General features: G+C 40.3%; 1 protein-coding gene across 1 annotated transcript in view; it reads left to right on the top strand.

The window, feature by feature from the left end:
- Nucleotides 1–21,002, top strand: part of LOC309566138 (agouti-signaling protein-like) — a 109,509-nt gene that overhangs the window by 72,096 nt on the left and 16,411 nt on the right. The window contains exon 2 of the mRNA XM_082271198.1: nt 20,307–20,450. Within this exon, the coding sequence (XP_082127324.1) occupies nt 20,307–20,450 (144 nt within the window). The remainder of the gene's footprint in view (nt 1–20,306; nt 20,451–21,002) is intronic.

Raw genomic sequence — 21,002 nt, 5'->3', positions numbered from 1 at the left:
AACATGCGGTTTGTGTTCATCAGTTTTTAGTGAAAAAGGAAAGTGGCTTTATGTTTTAGAGATGGTTGATTGCTTGTGACACATAGAATGTCTGTGAGACACAAACAGATCACTGCCTGGACCTGGAGATAATCCTGTTCTGCTTTGAGTAGTTTTTGCTATTATGTAACATGTTTTATTGCTAAAATTACCCATCACTGTCACAGTTTCCATTTAGGGTAAAAAGATTGGATTTTTATCACCACTGGAATAATTTGTTCTATAATTTTGATTATCTAAAGCCATTTTTCCCCACTGGGGAAATTCCCCCCCCCCCCCTCTTCCTTGTCTGAAAACAGAACAGGAAGTGAAAGAAATCTCTCAAAAGTGAAGGAAATCCCCTCTTATGCTGGCCATACACTATACGAAAAATCGTTCTAGCTCATTTAAAAAAAAAAACGAGCACTCGTCTGTGAGAGCAAACGATCGTGCCATCATGTAATGGCCGATAAATTGTTCAGTGGACAAAAATGAATAATTTTTTTGTTAGTTTTGTCACATATGCCTAGTGCAAACAGTTTAGATGAGAAACACATTACTTTTTAAATTTATATTTCGTTCGGCAGAAAATTTTCAAACGTTTCCTTCGTTTTTTCGGCTAAAAAAACGCCACAACCGATTACCGATTCGTGCCCATTAACTGGGTGAAAAAATAATGAATTGTCCAATAGTGTATGGCACTATACATTTGCTTCCACCTTGTGTGTCAGGGCCGACCATAAAGTTTAAAATCCTCCATCTCTTTCTCTCCTGGTCACAATGGCCATCGGGACAAATAGAGAGGAAAAGTACAAAAACAAGCACAAAGAAAAAAAAAAAACAAAAGCCAGGGAATCTCCCGAAAGGGGACAGTAGTAGAAACTCGAAAGGGGTTGTAAGCCTTCCCTATTATATTTAGAAGGTACATGCTGTATCCAGTATTACATTCTAGCAGCATTACTTATACTAGGCATGAGGGAAATTTGCTGATATTTAGTAGTGAAGGCAAAATCATGGTGATTTAATGTGGTTTCTGGGGTTTATTAGAGGTTTTCATATTTTAAATAGCTGTTAAATGCTTTTACTTACTTTTTCTGACTCAGAAACGAATGCATGGACATCCTTATGATTGGGGGCTTGAATAAAAGTACATTATATTACCAAAAGTATTGGGGCACCTGCCTTTACACGCACATAAACTTTAATGGTATCCCAGTCTTAGTCCGTAGGGTTCCATATTGAGTTGGCCTACTCTTTGCAGCTATAACAGCTTCAACTCTGGAACTTCTGGAAAGGCTGGCCACAAGGTTTAGGAGTGTCTATGGGAATGTTTGACCATTCTTCCAAAAGAGCATTGGTGAGGTCAGGCACTGATGTAGACAAGAAGGCCTGGCTCACAGCCTCCTCTCCTTTTTAGGGCTATATTTTTTAGGTAGGCTGGGGGGGGGGGGGTGAGATTGTTCTAGATGGGGAAATTTTGTTTAGGGGGGCATTTGTGTTGGATGGGGGGATTTGGGGGATGGGGGCAAAGATTTGTTCGGGGGGGGGGGCAATTTGTACTGGGAGGGTAATCATGCAGGTTGGTGCTTAGTTTTCTGGAGGGGGGATTTTTGCTGGCACTTAATGCATCTTGGGGTGGGGGCACAGTTTCGCATGTTCTCTCTGGACTTTAGAAGACCTTATCCCGTCACAGGATGAGAGCATTGATTAGGGATAGGAATGCCACCTTTAAATTAGGTGATAGGGGGGCATATAGGGTGGCAAGTGGAAGGTCAAGAGTAGGTCAAGAGTAGGAATTAGGGAAGCTAAACAAAGGTATAAACTGGGGCTAAAGACTAGTCTGGGATGTGCTAGTTTTGATCATCAAAATAAATATATAATTGCTTGGTTCTCTACATTATCAGGGGATATGCCTCTTAAGGTTTCTGCTTATGACTTGCTTTTGGGTTTGTTGAGGGTTAACCAATGAAAAACTGCAGGGCCTAAAAGCATTCCAGGGAGACATCTTTAATGTTTCTTTAGAGCAGGAAGTGACTTCTTGCTTAAACTCACCAATAATTGTTCCTGTCCCAAAGAAGTCCAGTATTTCCTGCCTTAACAAATATGACTTTCGTGCCCCTGACTCCCAATATCATGAAATGATTTGAGAAATGAACCTTAAAGCTGGGTTCACACACGCTGCGGAGTGGCTAACAGCAGTGGTCCGGTGCATCCCTGTTCTCCGTTTCGTGGCCGAATCAGGTCTGAATTTTTGCCTGAATTTGGACCTGAAACTGAGCCAAAGACGCACTGGACACTTCGCATCAGTGTGAATCCAGCCACAATCATATTAAACCATGTATTCCCCCAGGGTTGGATAGCTAGCAATTTGCTTTTAGGGAAAATAGATCCATGGGGGATGCCATTGCATTGGCCTTGCATTATGTTGTCTCATTTAGAAAACAAAAAGAGTTATGCCCGCATGCTTTTTATTGATTTTAGTTCAGCATTTAATATGATATTGCCAATGAAACTTGTTGCTAAGCTAAATTCTTTGGGATGGAGTCCAGTGCTTTGTAACTGGATCCTGGATTTCTTGATTGATTGCCAGCAGTGGGTAAAAGGGTAAAAGTTGGAAGTCGTTACTCATTGGCACTGTCCCTTAGGCTTGATGCCCATTGGGCTTAAAAAAAAAACCTCCAGTTCCCTCGGCAGAAAAAACTTTAGGAGAGTTTAGTATTATTCCTGACAGAAATCTCCAATCAAAAACACAAGAAAGAAGGTTTTTTTTTTTCTGCCTCTAAAGGCTGAGCTCAAATTATAACTAAATGTCATAATGTGCATGGACACATAGGATAACATTGAGCTGCTTCTACAGGCAAACCACAAAACTCTTGTAGAAGCAGCGATTTTTAAGCCAATGTGCATAGAGCAAGGATGCGTGCTAAGACCCCTTTTGTTTACTTTATACACCTATGATTTTGTCTCTTGCTTTGAGGTGGACTCGAGGTTCGAGTTGTTAAAATTTGCAGACGACACCCGAGCACGGCGAGCAGTAGGAAAATTTGGGGCAGCAACGCCCAGGTATTGAAAATCGACTTGATTGGTGCAGGGAGAACAATTTACAGTTAAATGTAGCAAAGACTAAGGAAATTATTATTTATTTTAGGAAAGTAAGGGAAGTTAGCTGGTGGTGTTGACGGGATGGAGGTTGGGAGGATAGAGAAGTTCCGCTTCCTAGGAACAATAATTAGACAGGGTCTGTCATGGACAGGGCATTTATCCCATCTGGTGGGCAAGGCTCATCAAAGACTGTACTTTTGAGGAAGCTATGGAGGGCAGGCTTTTCAGAGCGGGTCCTCATTAACTTCTATAAAGCTGCAATTGGTAGTATGCTAACTTATCACATTTCTTTGTGGCAAGGATGCGTGCAGAGGGTAAAAAAAACGACAATTGAAGATTATTGCAGTTGATTTACAGAGTATTGAAGAACTTCAGGGGAGGGGGGTGGGGAGGTGCCTTCGGAGAGCAATTAATATTTTGCAAGATATTTTGCAACCTGGTAATGTTCTGTATAGATTGCTACCTACTGGTAGATGGTATAGAAGTATTTGGTTTCATGCCATTGAATTGCGGAATAGCTTCTTTGCTCAATCCGTACGGGCTTTTCGATGCTAAATGTGTTTTAGAATAGACTGATGGGAGATGTGTATTTATTATGTTATATGTCCTTTTTTTAGTTAAGCGTTTTATGTTAGGTTTTTTTTTTTTTTTTTACTATGAGGAAGCTACAACTGTGTTTTATTTTATGATTATTGTTATAAAATGGTAATACATTTTACAGATTCTGATTCTGAATACTGGCTCATATACAGATCTGTGAAATCGCCATCCAAGTTTTATCCTGTGTTGAGTCCTAATGAAGGTGGAGTGCTGTTGCCCCCAAAACGCATTGGATGTTTTTTATATGGCTTTTTATCAACAATTAAAATGATCTCAGACTTTTTATCTGATTTTGGCCTGGCGCTCCTTTCTGTATTTCTATGGTTAAACTTTTAGATGGCAGCTAAAATTATATTCCACATTTGCTATCACTTATCGCTATAGAACCACATCCTAGCCTATCCCTCCTAGACAGCTTTTACTAGATGAGGTGTTTTTTTTTTTTACACCTCCACTCCTGTGAAAAAATAAATTATTTTGCGTACACATTAACCACTTCAGCTCCGGAAGATTTGCCTGCCTTCATGACCAGGCCGTTTTTTGCGATACGGCACTGCGCTACTTTAACTGGCAATTGTGCAGTCATGTGCCACTGTACACAAATAACATTTATGAGCTTTTTTTTTCCCAAAAATACAGCTTTCTTTTGGTGGTATTTGATCACCTCTGTGTTTTTAAATTTTTTGCGCTATAAACAAAAAAACAATGACAATTTTGAAAAAACTAAACAATATTTTTTACTTTCTGCTAAAAAAAAACACATCCAATAAAATTTTTTTAAAAAACATCCAATAAAAAAGTTTTAAAAATCAAATGTCTTCATCAATTTAGGCCAATATATATTCTGCTATATATTTTTGATTAAAAAAGAAAAACCCATTAAGCGTATTTGGATTGGTTTGCGCAAAAGTTATAGCGTCTACAGACTATGGGATATATTTATGGCATTTTTATTTATTTAGTTTTTACTAGTAATGGCAGCGATCGGTGACTTATAGTGGGACTGCAATATTACGGCAGACAAATCGGACACTAACTGACACTTTTGACACTTTTTTAGGAACCATTAAAACAGTGATCAGTGCGCTGTCACTGTAGTAATGACACTGAGTGGGAAGGGGTTACCATCAGGGGCAATCAAAGGTTTAACTGTGTGCCTAGCTTTTGTTTTCTTACTGTGTGGGAGGTGTTTTTACTAAGGGAAGGCGTAGATTGGTGTTCCCGCTTCGCAGGAACACAGGATCGAAGCCTTCCCTACTGAACAGCGATCTGCCTTGTTAACATCGGCAGACTACCATTCTACCTGTGTACCAAAACAATCAGTGGGTGCCAGCGGAGTCCGCAGTACCCACTGATCAGCTCCCACTGTGCACAATCATAGCAGGAGCGAGCCGCTGGCACTGAACAAGTACGCCGGGACCAGGAGGTGCAGGATCCCATATATATATATGTATATATATATATATATATATACACATATGATCCTGCGCACAGTGGTTGCCCTGTAGCAGTAAAGCTACAATAGGGCGGCTGTAAAGAGGTTAAAAAAGACTTGAATCATGAAAGACTTGCCCAAAAAAGGTAAGCAAGAAAAATCACCAGTATTGCCTTTCCATTTCTGACTAGCCATGCCTTGTTTTACACTGGGTCTCTGTGTGGTGCTATCTTGGTAGTAGACAAGGGCTTTGCTTCATAGTGTTTGAGTTCCTCCCTGGTGACTTATAGAGAAATAATCATGCAGCAGGAGAGGTGGAGGAAGCACAGATGCGCAGAATAAATAAAGCAAAAGCAGGATGTTTTATATAATATTAAACAGAAATCCTGCGCTTATCCACCTTAATAAATCGTGACTAAAAAATGAATACGTGACTACAAAAAATCTTAAAGTGATTACCCTCCTCTCTAAGTTGTACCTATAGGTACAGCTTACCTCTTGCACCGTTTAAAATTATAGAGATCTAAATTACTTTTTGGTCTCCACACATCCCTGTGGTTATCGGGAGGGATAAGGTATCATCCGCATACAAGCTCAGCCTTGTTACCATCCAAGGATTATAGCTGATGCTCAGCCAAGCATATATAAAATCAATCCTCAGTGGTTCTCATGCATAATTGGGAAGAAGAAAGCACTTCATAGTGTAGTATTTAAAACAATCTTGTTTTATTAAAGGTATATATTGCACTTACAGTTAGGTGATCAAAAAACAGCAGAATGCAAAGCAAACAGACACAGTCGAAGACTTTGCCAGCTAGCTCGTGTGTGCCCATGTCACAGATGTGGCTCCATTCAATGTATTTCCGTAATAGGCGACAACTGGGAGAGGAGGCTCCTTTCCCAGTTGATGCCTATTATGGGGAAATGCGTTGATTGGAGCCAAAAAAGTGTCCTTTTACATGTTAAATTTATCATTTTGAATATATTATTTATGAATTTGTGATTATTAGGGAATTGGTGATTGAATGAGAAGCGCGCCTTGTCACTTTTAGTTAGGAAGTTTTATGTGCAGGTCCGACTCCTCAGGTACAGTTTCCTCTCCGGCAAGGAAAACAGTAGGCAGCACAGTAGTGACATCATAGGATCTCGTGAGACTAGCAGTCAAAGTCATTACTGCCATAGATCATCTCACACTGCACATATACAGCTTTAAGGTTAAAGGAACAAGAGTGTCTAGACAAAGAATGTGCACTGCCATTTTTCAGGAGAAATTCAAGAAAAAAGATACAAATAAAGTATATGTAAATAGAAAACGTGTTGGATAGAACATTGAGGGGTTATACCCTCTACCACATTTTTATTGCTCTCTGTGTCCTCAGTGGAAAGAGTCACCCTCTATTTGTCCTGGTGACTATTGTCACTGGAACAAAAAGTAAGAGGAAATCCTAAATGTTAGAGTTGTCATAAGGAGAAAAATTGATGGGAATTTTTCCAATGCAGCCAAATGTTGTGATGGCAACTGTCTAAGGCTCAATTCACACTTGTACAACTTTGACTTTGGAGTGCGACTTTGGTTTAAAATTTGATGCAACTTTGGATGGGTGCAACTTGGATACGACTTTGGCTTTGACCAACAATAATGGACAACTGTTGCACACAAGTTGCATTGTATAACTTTCAGGTATGACTTTCATGCAACTTCTAAGGGTTAACATTTAAGTCTTTAGCCCTCAAGTTGCATGAAAGTCAGACCAAAATAGTGCAGGAACTACTTTGAAGTTGCTGCAACTTTAAGCTGCGCATATATAATTGGTTATCATTGGAAAACATGTAGAACGACTTGTCATGCAACGTTGATGTCCAAAGTTGCATGACAAGTTGCACAAGTGTGAATGGAGCCTAAAATGGAGCCTAAAATCACCACTCTCTTTTTGTTGCGTCTATATTCCGTTAAAAGCAAAAATAAAAAGTTGTGTGCCTTTGTACATGTTAACACTTCTAGGCGTTCCCTCTAAGATATGCAAATCTTCACATTTTGAGTTCAGGTCCACTCTAAAGTATAACATAAGTCATATTTTTTTTTAGATTTGGATAGATTGGTGAGTGAGTTAGAACAATTTTTAGATTTTTATTGCTGTCTATGTCCCCATTAGCAAGATTTGCTGTCTCTGATTGTCCTGATCACCATTGAAAGTGGTGTCAGTAACTCAGAGTAAGTCAGACATTTAGTGCTACCCCCATAGGAGCCATTGATTAAAATGGATCCTCTGTTCATTGCGTCAACTTCCATAAGAACTTCAGCCCCTCTAAAACACTAGGTTGAGTGTACAAAGCATGCAATACCACAAATCAATGAAAGTAATATCTGGTAAGCAGTAATATCATGGCCAACAAAACAGGCGCAAAACCAGTTAGTAAAAGCAAAATTAATATATTATAACCTGATATGGTGAGTAATGAGGCATGCATGAAAATGGATTAGCAAAGACAATAATGCAATTTAGCATGCAGAGTGATTAGTAATAAGGATAAGGCACAAGATGGCACTTGGGGGTTGATTTACTAAAACAGGAGAGTGCAAAATCTGGTGCAGCTGTGCATGGTAGACAATCAGCTTCTAACTTCAGCTTGTTCAATTAATCTTTAACATAAGAAAAACTAGAAGCTGATTGGTTTCCATGCACAGCAGCACCAGATTTTGCACACTCCAGTTTTAGTAAATAAACCCTTTGCCATCCAGTTCAGAATAAACAATAGGCTGGTCACCTAAAGTGCTGCAGTGGGCAGCAATAAATGCTTGATTTATCGAACACAGGTAACTATACTGCCATAGTGCATTATTGGTGGCTATGCTAGGCCTAGACCGGCAGGATGTGCACAGTCTGTAGAAATGAAAGAAAATGGGGCAAGGGAGAAAAAGGGACTTGCAGGATGGCTTTTCTGAAGGGACAGTCCTTTATGTTACTCTTCTGCCAGCTATTGTTGGGGCCCTTTAAGAAGCAGTGGTGCACTTATCAACTGTTTAAAAAAACAGCATGCAGTATAGTTCCAGTAAAGATGCAGTCAAGGTGTGATATATGCACAGGTGCAGTGTAGATGAGGGTCAAATGCAGTGATAGTTAGGTATAACTGCAGTATAGGTTGGTATGGGTGTAGTATAGGTTTGGTAGAAGTGTGGTATAGGGCTGGTATACAATGTGGTATGGGTTGGATGCACTTTATTGTCCTGTTCTCAGTAGCCCAGTCTCTGCTAGCAGTGTCAATAATGGTTGGGTACCACACCTCCCAACTTATTGAGACGGGAACGAGGGACATCTATTAGCAAAAGAATGTAGGCATAGGACACCCCCTGCCACGCCCCCTTAAAGAAGAATTAAACAAAAAAATTATTAGGTAAACCCACAATTGCTTTTAAACACTTATATTCCTTTACACTGGCTTTTAAAATTTTCAAATGCAGTCATTTAGAATTTGAATACAATGCTTAGCACTGGGAAACACTTTGTGAAAGATAAATAGTGCATTTCATATACAACTTTATAGATCAGACCAAAATGAGGGACAAATGAGGGGGAAAGAGGAATTTTGTTCCAAATCAGGGACAGTCCCTCGAAATCAGGGACAGTTGGGAGCTATGGGATAACCCTCTCATCAGTTTGCAGGATGCTACTGTGGACACTCACTGCAGAATGGGGCCCCCTCAGTCCCTCTCTGAAAGCCTCTGGTGATCAGAGTTTCAGGATCTGTGATATGGGTGGTGCTACACTGCCCCTCCAGGTGGCCTCACCCTCAGTCCCAGGCTTGCACCCCCGTTGGCAGGTAAATACTCAGATAGAGGTGCTCTTCTCTCTCTCCTCGGCACCTCAAGAAAATTTTTTCCGGGGCAGTTTAACAAAAATACTCTGCTAACTTCTCCTACTGCACAGTGTCTATTGGAATATGTAGTCCAAAGAGTCTCTGGGTTCCATTATATGGCTACCGTCCCAAACTACAACTCCAGTATTTTCAGAGTTCTGCATAGAAGTCTATGGACTTGCATAACTTTACCTCTCCCCTGCTGGCCATAGGAGAATGGTGCAACCTAACAGTCTTTCAGTAGAAAGTGCAAGTAAACTGTGTGTAAAGGGGGAGATTTCTCCTCCATGTTTCTGTAGTTCAGCACCTGGCTACAGACAGTTTGAGTTACCATTAGACCCCTCAAAATAATATACCCAGTGTACAGTTCCAAAAGGAAAGAAACAACAATAATCAGAGAGGAAAGGATTATGGCAAGCTCACTTATCAATTTTATGAGTACCCACAAGGGAATTCCCCTTATAGGGCTCCTAGGGGAGCTTTAAACCATGAAACCCCCCCACCGCCCAAGGAGAGGAAAGCATCAGAGAGGGGGGTACCAGGATTACTATACAAGAGAGCGAACCTCATACAATCGGGGACAATACCATATGGATTACCACAGGGGAACAGGACCATACAGGGGCAATTGGAATCAACAATTGGATTACCAGCAGGAGAAGGACAGAACAGAGGACAGGGAACAACAAGGAAGGGAAATAAGAGAACGAGAGGAAACAGAGGAGGAAGGAGAAAGAAAAAGAGACAATTAGGTACTGGCGTTTTTAACTTAAGTAAAGCTATTTTAACACAAGCAGAATTGGAAATTTTAGATCTAGGCTTGATATTTATACCGTATGTGAACATTAACAAATTCCATACGTATATTTATTTACAAAAGTTTGTGAGAAAATTAAATATGAAGACATTTTTTGAACTCAATAAAGAGAATTTTAATAAAGAAAAAAAAAAAAAAACCTGTGCACTACCTACAAACACAGTGAATTGAGAAATGCATCTGTGTTTAATCCAAAAAGTAAAAAGAGTGAATTTCTAGATGTCTTCAAAACTATGGTGGAGAAGGATATCAAAACTATAAATACTGCAGGGAAATACAAATCTTTCAAAGATGTGGAGAAAGGAATAAAGGAATTACAAAAAAAGAAAGGACATCCTTATTCGAGCTGCAGATAAGGGAGGAGCAATAGTCATTTTGGATAACTGTGATTATGAAGAAGAAATAATGCAATTGTTAGTGATTAAAGACACATATAGGAGATTAGCGGGAATCCCATCAACAAATTGAAACACAATTTTAGAAAAATCATTAAAAAGGGGAAGAAAGTGGGAATTCTTACTGAGAAAGAAGTGAAATAACTTATACCCCTTGGGTCCCCACCATTTATTATCTACCTTAAATACACAAAAATCTGACTAAACCTCTGGGTAGACCCATAGTTAGTGGGATCAACTCGATTTTTTCCAGAGTGGGAGAATACATTGACCATTTTTTACAGGAAATTTTGGTGCAAAATTATTCTAACTTGAAAGACAGTGGGGAAATGATTAGATTATTCGATTCGAAACCTGTTAATCCAAATTGTCTTTTGGCAATGGTTGATGTTAATGCCCTATATACTAGTATTGATCAGAGAGATACAATGAGGGCTGTAGAATGGGCCCTATGGAAAAAAAAAAAACTGATGAAGAAACAGATAGAGTTCATTTTGGAATTATTTAATTTTGCAATAAAGAATAATTATTTCTGGTATGGTAGACAATATTACCAACAGTGCAAAGGAGTGGCTATGGGAGCTAAATATGCTCCCAGCGTTGCAAATCTACTTACGGCAAAGTGGGAAAAAGAGGAGATATATGGAAAGCAGCCAGAGATGGCACTCTACAAGCGTTACATAGATGATATTATAGTAATATGGGAAGGTAACCAAGAGGATCTAAAAACTTTTTTACAGGAACTCAAGTACAACAGATATGGTTTGAATTTCACTCTAAAATGGGATAGAGAAAAGATTAATTTCCTTGATCTGGTTCTTTTTAAAAAGGAAGGTACAATTAGCACCAAAACATTTTTCAAGGAGACCGACCATAACAGCTATATTCCAACTAATGATACCAGAAAAACTATCAGCGCAAACCCAAATATAACACAAAACTAATGTGTGTGAATATAGTGTGGAAAAATATATCCTCAAATGTGTAAATGCTAATCCGGCAGCAAACACCAATCGTGTTCACAAATCACAAACCATACAAATAATACAAAAATGTGCTGCGCCAGAAATCACACAAATAAAACAGTGATAATATGTGATAATAATAGATGAAAAACAGTTCATAAGGCACGAAAGCGTGCTAGTGCTCCAATCAAAGAAATCTCCAAAAGTCCCAGTGTTCAACTGAAATGTGATCCAATCGTGATAAACAACGAATATTGTGAGCACCGTTTAGTGAATCCCTCCACCAGACAGATAAGCCTCTCACCTTCCCATCAGACCCAAATGGGCCAGCAATCACATAACATGGATAATGGATTTCCAGGAAAGGGCCTCTCTACTGTGTAGCTCCAGGGATTCCAAGATATATGTGGGGATAAGAATGGGACAGAATCTAGTGCTCTCCGTGTATATATATATAAATCAGCTTTATTGAAGAGAATAAGCAAACTCACATTTGCAGGGCACTCAGCCGTGCCTGCTTTGCTGACATGTAGTGTAGATAGTGCTCCGGAGAAACGATCTGCGTCGGCCACGCACGCTCCGCCCCCCCTATACGCGTTACGTCGAGCGTGATGCTCCTTTGACTCGGGCCCCTACCGAGGAAGTCAAAGGAGCATCACGCTCGACGTAACGCGTATAGGGGGGGCGGAGCGTGCGTGGCCGACGCAGATCGTTTCTCCGGAGCACTATCTACACTACATGTCAGCAAAGCAGGCACGGCTGAGTGCCCTGCAAATGTGAGTTTGCTTATTCTCTTCAATAAAGCTGATTTATATATATATATACGGAGAGCACTAGATTCTGTCCCATTCTTATCCCCACATATATCTTGGAATCCCTGGAGCTACACAGTAGAGAGGCCCTTTCCTGGAAATCCATTATCCATGTTATGTGATTGCTGGCCCATTTGGGTCTGATGGGAAGGTGAGAGGCTTATCTGTCTGGTGGAGGGATTCACTAAACGGTGCTCACAATATTCGTTGTTTATCACGATTGGATCACATTTCAGTTGAACACTGGGACTTTTGGAGATTTCTTTGATTGGAGCACTAGCACGATTTCGTGCCTTATGAACTGTTTTTCATCTATTATTATCACATATTATCACTGTTTTATTTGTGTGATTTCTGGCGCAGCACATTTTTGTATTATTTATATTCCAACTAATAGCTGTCCTCACAGGAGGTGGATATACAATACACCAAGTAGACAATTTATCAGGATTAGGAGAAACTGTATACTGGAAAACAATTATTATACTCAAACCAATCTGTTAATTAACAGATTCCTTGAGAAAAGATATGAACGCAAATATCTAGAAGATGAAAGAGATTGGATCCATTTGAAGGATAGAAGACAATTACTGACCAGGAATGACAACAGAAATAATAACAGAACTGATATGGGTTGTATTTTTATTACCGGCTATAATCTACAATCTAAAAAAGTAGAGGGAGTGATTAGGAAAGTCTTGGCCTATTTTGCTACAAGAGGACACTCTGAAAAGTATCATTCCCAGCCGTCCAAGGTTTATTTATAGAAAAAATAGATTGATACGGGTGTAAAATTGTCTGCAGTATTGTAGACCCTCCTCAATAAGTTCAGATGTTTTTGGATCTGAAAGGATTCTTCAGATGCAACCAGTGCAAAGCATGTCGGACTACCACCAGAAATAAAAAGAAAATCAAAGAGTTTGAAGCAGTTAACACTAAGAATAAATATGAAATAAATTCTCTGATTAGTTGTGATTCCACACATGTAGTGTACGTTTTGTCCATGTCACCTACAGTATATAGGGAGGACAACAAGGAAATTCAAGGTTCGCATAGGCGAACATTGCAATAATATAAAGAAGGGTTTTAAAAAAACATAATGTCTCTAGACATTTCAAACTGAAACACAACAGGGATCTGAGTCTACTTACCTTTTATAGGATAGACAAAGTGACGGACAACTGGAGAGGGATAGACAAGATGAAAAAGGTATCCCAGAAGAAAACTCAATGGGTATACAAAATGGGCACTTTACATCCATATGGGTTAAATATAGATATAGATTTAAATTGTTTCCTTACCAATTTTTAGTATCCAGATATAGAGCATACAGGGGATCATAGACCACACACTAATAGATTATACATTCTCTTATTGTCTACAAAAGGCATGCAGGACATTTGATATCCATGAGCAATATATTCACTTATTTTGTTTAAATTCTTACACTTTTAATCATAATGTCAAGCGTACTATCATTAATGCTATACACACCTTTTTATTACATTTTATTCCTATTTTATACAATATCTTTGATACTTCCCCTTTAAAATAGAATATACAAATGTCCGATACGCTTTCCGTTCAGATTTCATATAATATCTTTTGTATACGTTATCAATGATATTTTTTGGCATTTACATTTAAATTTTAGGTTGTCGCATTTTAGATTTAGGGTGAACATGCTTTCTCTTTAAATCACTGTGTGCAATATACTAGGCTTATTTTTAAATGACACTTTCCCTTTAAATCAGAATGAGTATTATTTATGTTCGATACACCTTCCTTCTAATTTCATAAATTTCAATTGTAATTCTGACTTAGCTTACACCTTTTTTTTATTTTTTTTTATATTTTGTTGTAAAGCACTTCTATTTTAGATTGAATGTAATTATGTTTTATTTCACATTGGTCACATGCATGGTTTTAGTGTGGTATATTGTGTATTAGGAACAATTGTTGAGATTGACGTGTAACTTATTATATTGATACAAGTATGTTGAATTAGGATGTTGTAATATATCATTGTTTTTATGGTAATTCATTTTTAGCTTTAGCAAATTGTCATCGGCCGATATAGCATTACGTATCTGTAATTATATGCTGATTAGGTTGCAAGGGAACGCAGATGCTTTCCCCACTTTAAAACAAATTACCGCATATCAACGTACGGATACGTCGGTACACTTTGCGGGTTTATACCGGGATGATGCCTCTAGTTAGAGGCATCATCCCGGTACCGTGGTTTGAAGCCGACGGTCGGCTTTCCGTCGGTAACGACCAATGCGGCTCAGGAGCCGCTCGATCGTTACCCGGGGGGGGGCGGGAGGGGACGTCCCCCCCCTCCCGCCGCCTTCCGTGGCTTTGCCCGGGGCTCCCGTCCCACCGGGAGCCCCGAGCACCCAGCCAGGACGTCCGCCGGCTGGATGGAGTCCCGATGAATGCCGGAAACGGCATCGATCGGGGCTCCGATGACGTAACCCATCCATGACGTCACTTCCGGGTTACTGTGCTGCAAAAGGCGGCAAATTTAAAAAACGGCTGTATGCAAAAATGCCGTTTTTGGCGTTTTGCATACAGGGAAGTGTAGTGGAGGGGTCTAGGGTCTTTTAGACCCTCGATCCCTCCATAAAGTGTACCTGTCACACATATTGCTGTCACAAGGGATGTTTACATTGCTTGTGACAGCAATAAAAGTGATCAGATTTTTTTTTTTTTAAAAAAACCTGTAATAAAGTTTAAAAAAAATAAAAAATAAATAGGAAAAAAAAAAATAAAATTTTGCCGCCCCCGTCACCGTTAGCTCGCGCACAAAAAAAACGTATACGCAAGTCGAGCCGCAAATGAAATCGCTGTTCAAACCCCACATGTGAGGTATCGCCGCGATCGCCAGAGCGTGCACAATAATTAAAAAAAAAAAACTACACTCTACCTCTAAACTGGTAACCGTTAAATAAATTTAAAGCGTCGCAGATTGAGATCTCTATTGACCATAGTTTGTCGCCATCCCACGGGGGGGGCGCAATTTTAAACCGTAACATGTTGGGTATCTATTTACTCGGCGTGACATCATCTTTCACAATATACAAAAAAAAATGGGCTAACTTTACTGTTTAGTATTTTTTAAATGCAGTGAAATGTGATTTTTCAATTTTTTTCCAAAAAAATGGCGTTTTAAAGACCGCTGCGCAAATACCGCTTGACAAAAAGTTTTGCAATGACCGACATTTTATTCTCCAGAGTCTTTGCTAAAAAAATATATATAATGTTTGGGGGTTCTAAGTAGTTTTCTAGGAAAAAATACTGGTTTTAACTTGTAAACAAAAAGTGTCCAAAATAGGGCTGGGGCTTAAGTGGTTAAGATGGCGCGCTGTGTATCGGCGTCCTACCGCTCCGTGAGGATGTCCTGTGACGAAACTAGTAGGGCGGGGTTAGGACGGCGATCATCGCGCAATTCAATACTGCCTTGCACTCGCAGCTTGGAGACATAGCCAGAGTGAAGGAGACATATGCGAACAACCCTTTGTGTCAGGCTGACATACAGAAATGGGAGTGCATTGTATTTATGTTATAATAAATTATTGGAGTTTTAACCGAATCACACTATTGGAATTTTTCCTTCTCCTTTCTTCATCCCCACCTTGTATTACCCTTGGAATAAAATTTCCATGGAGAGTGTGGGATGATCCACTTTTTGAAATTTAAGACCGACCTGCTGGAAATTCTATCCAACATTTAAGCGCAATTGCTGGTTTATAGTTTTACCAGCTTCTTATCTGGTGAGTCAGTTTGGGGGATACGGTGGAAGGAGCACATCGGATGTTTTTGCACGAGTGATCACGGAAGATATTGTATTGATTGAACCAATCAGCTTATATTTTGACACTTTTTTCACCTTGGACTTTATGAACGAACTTTTTAGGAATATATACTTTTTATATTTTTATATCACTTTATGAATTTATGAATTATTTTTGTTCATATGAATTTTATATTAATTTTATGATAGGTTGGGCAATTCAAACATAGTTTTACATTTTTTTTTTCTTTTTCAGCACAGTACACTTTGCACTTAGCACCTTTGGGCAGGATTTTTACATTTTATTCTTCTCAGATATTTGATTTTTATGTGATACACAGGTATTTGGAGTTTGGACATATTTCTGCATTAGCACTTTTTTGCACAGCACTTTTTGGCACTCAGCAGTCAGCAATTTTTTGGCACTCAGCAGTCAGCAATTTTGTGCAGGATTTCTCATTTTTTTATATTTTTTTACATATTTGTTATACAGTCCTCATTATTATGTTCATGGGAACATAGTTTCTATACACTTTGTTCTCACATGGAACATTGGATTTAGTCAATTAGAGAAGGAAACAAATGTGCACTGATCATTTTTATTTTTTTACCTTTATGTGGGACACCTGCATTAGATTAGAAGCAGTTTGCTCTGTTTCTCCTGTCTATTTTGGCTATCCAACCACTGATTGCCTGGGCGCCTGATCTCTCTCTTTTTCTTTCGGCTGGATAGCGGAGTCCCAGAGCCCGGAGGGAGGGGGCGGCTGCCTCCTCCTCTGTAGAGGTGCCATGCTGCCTCAGGTGGCCGACCTGAGGGCCTGGAGAGTGCTAGTGAGGAACTGAACCCAGAGGTCCGGTGAAGCTGACTGCCAGGGGAGACCCTGGACAATCTGATTCTGCAGTACAGTGAGTACAGATCTGTGTCAAGGGACGTGACCTGAGGGGGGCCACCCTGCAGCTAGAAGAGTCAGTGGATGAGTGTCAGTAAAGGGGATGCTAGTGAGTGTCCTGAAGAGATTATAGTTCACCAAGTCTATTGCTGGAGAGAAAAGAGCAAGGAGAGTTAACCCTTTCCATACATGTGGCAGTATAGATTAAGCAGTGCAGCTGCTTCCACAAGCAAACTGGTGAGGCCAAGTGAGAGTTGTTCTTATCTATTAGGAATCTTTACAGTTGGAGTATCCCACTATTCCCTTCTCTTATCCAAGTTCCAAAATAAACACTAGAAACCTATATGCTTGGACTGTTTATTGTGTGATGAGTCATCGGGAGTAAGGATGGATATGTGAACTGTTCCCAAAGTGACTGTGTGCAGGTAATCAGAGGAGGACCAATAAGTCATCATGCAGCAAGCAGTACAGGGACAGTGCTACAATCGTATTGGGAGTATCTCACCAAAAACTACATTGATTCCTGAAATCTGACTTGTATCTTAGTGCAGACATCTGGGAAAATCTGTGAGCCAATCATACAAGCAAGAAATTATGTTTCTGGGGGTAGCCATATTGTTTCTGTAGGTAGTCATATTGCGTTGCATTTTACAGAACATTACAGAGCTGCAGATTGAAAAGAAATTTTTAATAACATTCAATTACATATGACTTGTGTCGCGATTGTATACGCTATATATTTTATTTTTTATTTGCTATTTTTTTTCCCACAGAAGTGGCGTTACCCTTTAGGACAATTGTTTAGGAGGGATTACACACACATTGTAAAGATATCCTCTCTGAGTCTATAGGACAGCAGGAGAAATCTCATGAGGCACATATGGCAAAAAAAAAAAAAAAACCTGACAGATATTTTAACCCTTCCCTAAAAAGAAAAAATAACATTTTTGGCTTTAGATATAGTTAAAGTAGAAGTTTTTCTCAGCTTTGGCTGTACTTTTCCTGTGGATCACAGAAGTGCAGTTACCCGTTTTCAGCAGACAGCAGGCTGAAGTCCGTTGTCGGCTGAAGTCACCAGGCTAAGGCAAGTTCGCGACAATGGAGTCAGGATCCAACCACATGCATGGACTGGCACCTGGCTTAGCCTCTCACCAAGCCGCTGAGAGCCTGAGCCGGCCGCTCCCCCCCCCCTCCAGAGCCCAGAGCGCAAGTGAGCGAGGAGGGGGCAGAGCAGACAGCAGTGACTGACAGTCAGCAGCTCTCTGCTCAGGGTTCAGATTTGCCGTGCGGATCTGCGGTGTTTAATCACTCACTCCTCAGCATGAGAGCCAGCGGGGGACAGATGCAGCATCCACCTAGGTAAGTACGGTTGGAGAAAAAAAAAGTCCATACTTTTCTTTTAAAGGCCTTAGGTTTTCCTGTACTGGGTTGCTCTCAGAATACACTGCAAAGGACCTCAGTAGGTGGCGATTGTTCTTAACCACTTGCCGACCGCCACAAGTACATATACTGCGGCGGTCAGCCCCTCACAGGCAAAGTGACGTACCAGTACGTCACTAACCTGTGAGGCTCTGGGGAGCGAGCGCGCGCCGCCGGGGGCACGCTCCCGCGCGGTCACGGACAGGCGTGTGAGCGGCGGACCCGATGTCCGTGACAGCGGGAGAAAGACAGGCGGCTAGTGTAAACAAGCCGCCTGTCATTCTCCCCTGTGTAGGAACAGTGATCATACGGTTCTACTATGTAGGACCGTTAATCATTGTTCCTACACCTCAAGCCACAGCCAATCACAGTTAGAAACACGCCCCTAGGGACACACACAGCCCCTCCCTCTCAAATAAAGTTAACCCCTTCACTACCAGTGTTATTTTACAGTAACAGTGCATATATATAGCACTGATTACTGCAGTAATGTCACTGGTAACCCCAAAAGTGTCAAACATGTCAGTCAAGGGTCCAATCTGTCCGCCGCAATGTCGCAGTACCGCAAAAAAAATCGCAGATCGCCGCCATTACGCGTTAAAAAAAAAAAACAACAAAAATGACAAAAATCTTTCCCTTTGTTAGTAAACACGATAACTTTTGCGCAAACCATTTAAAATACGTTTTTACCAAACATATGTAGCATAAAACAAATTGGCCGAAAATGTTAAAAAATTTTGATTTTTACATTTTTTTGGGGGAATTTCATATAAAAAAATGTGAAAAATATTGTTATTTTTGCAAAATTGATGAGCTTTTTTTGTTTATAGCGCATGATCAAAAAATCGCACAGGTGATCAAATACCACCAAAAGAAAGCTCTGTTTGTGGGAAAAAAAGGAAGTCAAATTTGTTTAGGTACAGCGTCGCACGACCGCGCAATTGTCCGGTAAAGTCAAGCAGTGCCGAATCGCAAAATACCCCGTCAGGAAGGGGGTAAAATCTTCCGGGGCTTAAGTGGTTAAAAGACATCTACGTTCAAAATTAAATTATATTTATTTCCACATTGTCAAATATTTCCAGCTTACCCCTAATAATCTAAATTATCTTGAAGTTTTTAAATTACTTTGTTAAGACCTTACTTCTTTGAGTTCTATGACACATATTCCCTGGGAGTAGGCACTGCTGTGTCACGCATTTCATTGAGCATGCCTTGTGAACTACAGCGGAGTTTCAAAAGGCAGAGGCAATACAGTAATCACTGCTTACAGGCAGCATGATACCATGGGATATGTAGTCCTCAGAAACTGAAGGTACACAACAGAGGAGAAGCTGCAAAGCATCCAGGGAATCAAGGAAGTTGTAGAACAAGATGGCCAGCAGACAGGTAGAACTCACAACATGAAAGGAGATTTTTCAAGTGAGCTTATATTGGATTGTCAAATGTAACTATTGTTTGTATTGGTATTAGAATCCTAATGTTATAAAATGGAAGTGTATGCTGTGACCATGGAACTCCTTTAAAGTGTTACTAAACCCTTGTGGGTTTTTTTTTTTTGAGTGCATTAAAACAACAAACATGTTATACTTACCTGCTCTGTGCAGTGGGTTTTCCACAGAGCAGCCTAGATCCTCCTCTTTTCAGGTCCCATGCCGGTGTGCCTTCCCCCTCCCTCCTGCTGGGTGACCCCACAGCAAGCAGTTTGCTGTGAGGGGCACCCAAGCAGACGAGCTCCTGAGCCATGGCTCTGTGTGCCCATTCCCCAATGTCAAAAGCCAATCAGGATTGCAAGTCTCCAGAGAGGCAAGGTTCTCGTGGACATTGCTGGTGTGATAGGGGGCTCAGGTAAGTATTAGAGGGGCTGCTGCACACAGAAGTTTTTTTACCTTCACACATAGAATGCAAAAAGGTAAAAAACATTGTGCCTTTACAACTGCTTTAAGCTTTTTTGTACCATGTTCAGAAAAACTGGCAAATACTGCCTGAAACAAGTGAAGCTAATACAGCTTTTTTCTCCACCTGCACTTGGCTATATGTTTTGATTCCTTTTAGGATAGATGGAATGTATTAATGTTAACCATATACATTTTCAGAATAGAGATTTTGTTTAGCTTAGTTATTGAAAACCACCAAGATCGGCTAGTAAGAATTGCTTTGTCACGAAAAATGGTTTAATAAGGTTTTTCTTTCCCTCCTCAGACATGAATGGCATAAGCATCATTCTTCTTACCTGGTTCATGGCTCTGGTCCATTCTCATATTGTAATGGAAGAGAAAACGGAGAGGACCAATGCTGAAAGTGCTGTTCGACTTTCTGAGCTCCTTCCACCAATATCCATTGTAGGTCAGTAGGAATCTGCCATGATAGCTACAATGTAGATGGTATACAAATGACAAGAATAGAAAGTGCAAAGAACCCACAACTAGGTAACACCTGAAGTGTGGCCAGACTATGGACATTCAGATATTTACATATTCTTAACAGTATTAAGTTAAGTTTAAATTAAGCCCTCACTGACTTCTGTAACTGCAGGCACTGATGTCATTCTCCTAACAGGTAACCTTACCTTGCTCCCCCTAGAGGAGCATATGTGTTGGCATTAGAGGACACAATACTGCAAAGCTGCTGAGTCACTGCTGGGGGTATGTAGCACAGTGAGCTGTCGCCTTACTGCGGGAAAGGGGTTGCTGAGTTTGGTGAGCTGCTGAGTCACTGCTAGGAGGGGGAGAAGGGTGAGCTGTTGAGCAACTGCTGGTAGGAGAAGCAGCATGACCTGCTGAGACTGCTAGGAGGAAGAAAAATGCTGACTATGACCCTAAAATCAACATCTTACAGTCACGCATGGAGGTAGAAAAAGTATGCTTTGGGGTTGTTTCTCATACCACCAAGGCAACA

This window comes from Pelophylax lessonae (assembly GCF_965119305.1).
Source record: "Pelophylax lessonae genome assembly, chromosome: 11".
NCBI lineage: Eukaryota > Metazoa > Chordata > Amphibia > Anura > Ranidae > Pelophylax > Pelophylax lessonae.
The sequence above is the reverse complement of the archived record's forward strand: the minus strand, read 5'-3'. Positions and strand labels throughout refer to the sequence as shown.